Source organism: Helianthus annuus, chromosome 14, assembly GCF_002127325.2.
Source record: "Helianthus annuus cultivar XRQ/B chromosome 14, HanXRQr2.0-SUNRISE, whole genome shotgun sequence".
NCBI lineage: Eukaryota > Viridiplantae > Streptophyta > Magnoliopsida > Asterales > Asteraceae > Helianthus > Helianthus annuus.
Window position 1 is genome coordinate 58,440,668 of NC_035446.2, and position 6,000 is coordinate 58,446,667.

At 38.0% G+C, this 6,000-nt stretch overlaps 1 protein-coding gene across 1 annotated transcript; it reads left to right on the forward strand.

Moving 5' to 3' along the window:
* Positions 1-203: 203 nt before the first annotated feature.
* LOC118486433 (protein POLLENLESS 3-like) lies at positions 204-1,195 on the forward strand. Its single transcript, XM_035982876.1, has 2 exons — positions 204-501; positions 1,046-1,195. Exons 1-2 carry the CDS (start codon positions 277-279, stop codon positions 1,061-1,063), a joined length of 243 nt encoding a protein of 80 aa, XP_035838769.1. The 5' UTR covers positions 204-276; the 3' UTR covers positions 1,064-1,195.
* The last annotated feature ends 4,805 nt before the right edge of the window (positions 1,196-6,000 follow it).

Here is a 6,000-nt window from a genome sequence, read left to right on the forward strand (position 1 = left end):
GGGTTTATAGAAGGTTTTTTTTTATATTTTAAAGATAAAGGTTAGTTTGATGGAGTGGATAAGAATGCTCTAAAAGTGGTAAAATGCTCGGAAGGTAGTTTATAATTTTTGAAAATTACACTAGTGGATGAAGTGGATGAGGGTTAGTTTTCTCTGTTAAGTTCATCTAAAATTACTTATTTACCCATTGCTTTATTAAAATATTCTCCATTCTTGATCTTCAACAATCAAAACCCACATCTCAGTCTCATCCAAATCACCTCAAATCATTCAACAATGTGGATAAACAAAGACCCACCCAAAGGCTTCACATTCTCCACCCATCAGCCAGAAAAGAACCAGACTTATTCAGCGCCGTCGTACACCCACCGCCCATGGCCGCCACCGGTGACAGAGAAGAAGTGGACGGCCGCACTGTCTAACCCCAGTAATCAATTGTTTCACATTATTCATAATGTTCCTGCTGGTGATTCTCCCTATGTTCGAGCCAAAGATGTTCAGGTATCATTGTTTGTTTTAGGGTTTCTTTCTGTTTTTTGTGATTCTGCATATAGAGGGTTTTTCTAAAAGAATTGGGGAAACTTGTTTTTGTGATTTGAAATGGGGGATTTCTTAGAAGTGAACGGTTTGGATTGAATGATTTGTTTTTTATTGTAAGTAATTGGTGTTCAATTTTAGGGATTAAATGATGGTTTTAGTAGTGATCAATAGGTATTTGTTGAAATGTCTAAATGAGTGACTGTGAACATCTGTGTTGAAATGTTTGTTGAATTTCTCTCAAGTTTTCCGTGATTTTTATGATTTTGAAAGTGAAATTGCATAGTGGTAAAGGGTTTGAATCGAAATGAATTTACGTTTTTGGGCCTGAACCATTCGTGATTAACTGAATCATTCATTTTGGTTAACATCAGATTCGTCAGAATCGAAGGTTGTGATGGTGGTGGTGGTGTGGGGGTGGGTGGTGGTGGCTGTTGTTTATAAGGGAGGGGTGAATAATGTGGGACCACACTTTTAATAATCCATATTGTTTTTTTATTTTTTATAGGGAGGGGTAAATAAGTAATTCCAGATGGACTTAACAGAGAAAACTAACCTCCATCCACTCCAGAGACTATCCGAGTAACAAACTGTCGAACCACAGGGACCACCGGTGTAATTTCTAAAAGTTGGGGACTATAGGTGTTACTTTACAAAACCATAGGGACCATTCAAGCATTTTACTCTAAAAGTTAACAAGTCATTTTGATAGTGTTTAAATAATGGGTTGAGAAGGAGTTTTTATGGTTTGAAAAAGGAGAAAATAAGAAGTTAGGATTTGTGACTTATTATGACTTATAAAAATTAATAAGTCATAAGTTAAAAAGAATCCTAAACACCCCCATAATATAAGTAAAAAAGTAGTGGCATTTTTCATGCTTTAGTAGTCGAAACCAAAACCAAAACAAAAAATAAATAAATTGAAGTATGATATGGCCAAAAGAAATAATATCGACGGGTTTTGTATATCAATCAAAACCATAACAACAAATATCATACTGCTTATGATAATAATGATCCTGAGATACTGATGTTGTTCAATTTAGGTCGGCTTATTTCATGATATTATTATTGTACCGATATTCATATAAATATAATAGATAATAAATAAATATTAATTTTAAATTGTATATAGTTCTATAAATAAGTTAATACATAGTGTAGTGGTTAATGGTAGAATTTAATAACTGAACAATATTTTTAAATGTATAAAACGGAATATATAGTGTAGTAGTTAGTGGTGGAATAAAGATAAAAGAATTTATAATATAACTTTGAAAATGCCTACTTTTAATGTTCAGACAAACTACAAGTAAAAAAACAAAACTTTGTTTTATACTCTTAAAAAACATGACATGTGCATATATTCACTTTTCTTTTATTTTAGTTGTTACTTGATAAAAGTAGCGTCGTATTATTGTATTATTGGCACATCTTGAGAAATTAAATCGACACTTTCAATATATATCATATAGGCCTATACGATGCGTATTAAGGTTGGTTCAAACTTCTAGGTCAGTCAAAGGCTGACAATGTCCCATTATAAAAAGTAATACGCATCGTATATGCCTATATGATACATATTGAAGGTGTCGACTTAATTTTCTAAGGTAGCTTTCTGTCACGCGGGCGAAGAAGCAGCATTTTGGACATTTGTTGGTCTTCAACTATCTAGGAAACTTATTTGAGAATACCTCTGAATTTATCGAAGTTGTAGAATGAGATTCTACACTGTTGGGTTATCATCTTTCAACCTCATTTTCCCTAAATTTATCGATTCTGTTTTTCAACAGGGACGTAATGCAATGATTCCTCTCAATTGAATATGTCACACCCCCAAATTACCACCTAGGGCGTGTCCCTAATGGAGGTGTAACGATTCAACCAAGAGCCACCAATCATAACAAACACAAGTCATAATGTAATAAAATACCCAATTGAAAGAAATGTATCGTTTGAAAGTTAAACCAAAACCAAAGTACTGAGCGGAAGCATAAATGTATAAGTGTGTAAATGCATCAAAAGCAAATCAAGATAACTGTTTATTATGACCACAACCACTCCAGCAGCATCAGACAGCAAGCTCCCCAAGTTCCTTCAATAATTACCTACAAGCATGTAATCAAGTGTGTCAGACTACGCTGGTGAGTTCAAGGTTTTGTTAACGGGTTGAGTTACCAGATGTATGTTAATGCGATTCAATGTTGCGTTACAATGTTGCTCATGTTAGATACCCTAGGGAGTGTGCCCGTGTGTATCCGAGGAGTGGGTACCCCTTAACGACCGATTGCTATGTTGCCTTCGTTAGATACCCTAGGGAGAGTGCCCATATGTATCCGAGGAGTGTGCCTCTAACAACCATAGCCATACCCAGATAATTAGTTCACGCCCGTCCTTACGGCCCGGTGTGAGGTTTCCCACCTAATAGCGCTATCAACTAATCACCCCCATTGCCCACCAGGCAATAACCAAAACCGATTAAGTTATTTACCCAATGTTTCCCTTCCAAATGTTTTCCAGTTGTCCCAAACCACCGGGACGCATGCTTGAGAAAATGCAATGAACTCACCTGAGGTTTGCTCGGTTAGACAAGTTACTCGTTAAATAAGTTCAATACTCACAACCTACGAAGAGTGTTTGGTAATGATCAGTTTTACAGTTTGTTTACACATAGACCACATCAGTGGTTGTCACGTATGGCATATATAACAGTTAAGCAACAATTCAAGCAAGAACAATAATTATTCAACATAAGATCAGTGAACTAAATAATCCATATTACATCAACCGTCCAGTTATGAAGTGTGCAACTATAATCAGCTACGGCCCACGGACAATGTACAATTGGGCTCTAATGTGTGAGTTAATTCAAGTGTGCGGCCCACTGATCCGAAGCCCAACCGGCGCTGTACCAAGTTGCGCGACTCCGCACGGGTTATGATGTGTGCAGCCCAACCTGAATGGCCCGTTTGGGCTGTGCAATTTATCCCACTTCGCGGCCCAGCCTTAAACATTTACATGTGAGGCCCAAACAAATAATAACCCAAATCGGTTCAAGATCATGTATTTACAGTTTATCACATAAACTTGTGCCATATTATTTACAGTTTATCACATATACTTGTGCCATATTATTTACAGTTTATCACATATACAATACAAGAACAATTGAGTAGTAAACCATGTGATTTCTATTCGGCTCAAACATCAACAATTGCAATCTGAGACAATTAATGCACATTGATAATTACATGATGTATTTCGACACCATAACTCACAATTCATAAGTGTTTGACAAACATCCATGCTAAGAGGTCCAATAGTGATTAAGATAGTTGTGAAATTGTCAGACAAATGCATGTGTATATGTTTCTAATATTCTACATTGCATTTAAAAATTCGACCCTCATTAAGAGTCATCAATACAATTCATTATCATGCAAACTCACAAACCCATGCACAAGGAATTAGTGGCAGAACATGCGGCCCTATCACAGATTATGTGGAGCAATGCGGCCCAATAACATCTCGTTTACAATTCACCCATTAACATCAGTTATGCATGATTCCGATTTGATTCAGACCCTCATTTAATTCAGATTTTTCAATCACAATGGTAACTTGAGATCGTAACACCCTATTACACAACTAATGCCAATTCATTGATTACACGTTCATAACCCTAATACATTAATCACTCGTTATCCATATATCATGTATAAACACCTCACGTCAATCAGTACACATATAAACAAGATTAGACGAACAAGATTCAATACAGTTTACAACCCTCCCTATGATCATGTGTGATAATCTAAACACGCAACACTTACAATATCAATCACGATGGAAAGGACATACCTACGAAGAATTACAAGTAGAGCAGAAGGTTACGAGAAGGGGGGGTTTTCTCCTGCTGCCGTATGTAAGTTTGAGAGATATAGGGTAGAGTTTGTTATGTTTTTAAACTAAACAGGATTTGACTTAGAGTATAATTCGTATGCTTCAACAAAACAGATTATGGGCCGGTTTCTACACAAAACAGGATGTTGGGCCGGTTAACTAAACAATAAAAAGGTTGGGTCGGTTACCTTATTAACTAGACAATACAATGGGGGAGTTGGGCCACAAGGAATCCAATATTAATTCGAATGGGTCTGATATACTATGTGGGCCAAGGGAAGGAGAGGCCCAAACGGCCATGAAATGCATAAACGGCATAACCGGTTTCGCGAGTGATTAAATGCACGAGAACATTTAAGGAGTCAACCTTGTAGACATGCGCTGAAGAGTTGTGAGATTTACATAATACTAACCTGAATATTCGGGTTGTCACATCATCCCCAACTTGAAAGAAATTTCGTCCCGAAATTGGCAAGTGTCAAGTGTGAGAGAACGAAGTGAGAAATCAGGATTGTTGCGGGTTCTGCTCAGTTGTGACATCATCCCCAACTTGAAGGAAATTTCGTCCCGAAATTTAGCAAACAGTCGCTGAGGAAGCTAGTTTTGTTAAGCGTTTTCGCGGGGTGTCACATCATCCCCAACTTGAAAGAAATTTTCATCCCGAAAATTGATCTAAAACAATGGCTTGAAGTGAGTTCCGACGAACTCGATCTATAGATACTTTACAACGCCTGGGGGGGCTAATCTTGTGATCGGTCTAATTGGTGCATTCGGTACCGTCCAAGTAATGCCTCCCACTTAAATCCAATGACCACGGTTTCCACCGGAGGTTGTAGGTCGTGCAGTTCCTCTCCGTAACACCATAATGGTATATCGCTGAATCATCGGTACCCTCGGATAGAAGCGATGCTCCGCGTGTTGTAGGGTTGGGTTTCAAAAGCTGCAAAGACGTTCTCCGATTTTATTTCTCAGGAATTTACAGCTCCCCGCTATGCTAAGGAGGTTGAAGTTGCGAAACCTTCGAAAATCCTATGATGAAGCTGTGATAGTATCTAGCAAACCTAAGGGATTTCTGTTTCCCATAAGGAATCTGAAATTGCATAAGGTCAATCTGAAATTCCACCTAACGATGTGGAAGTAAACCAGGTAACTCTTCAGAAGACACGTCAGAAAATTCTCGAACAGCTGGAAGATCCTCGATCTTCCTTTCTCCAGGTTGCGAATCGGTGACGAGAGCTAGAATAGCAGGGTAGCCCTTTCGTAGACACTTTTGGGCGTTCATGGCTGAGATGATGCCAACAATGGCACCACTACTATGATCTTGAACTGATAAGGATTCCCCACTAGGGAGAGGGATACTGTCACACCCCCAAAATCCCACCTGCGGAGTACTACCGCATGGGGGCGTGACTGACCAGGATCCAGCCACCAATCATACTGAACAAGCATATAAATAGTTATAAAAGTTTAACCATCACGATTGGTGTTCCAAAACAAATAAGTTTAAGTTGCAAGCGGAAGCATAAGTTTAAAGTTATAACATAAGTTCCAAAAGTTTCA

Coding starts and splice junctions, on each gene's coding strand:
- LOC118486433 (XM_035982876.1), top strand. CDS start 277: ATGTGGATAAACAAAGACCCACCCAAAGGCTTCACATTCTCCACCCAT.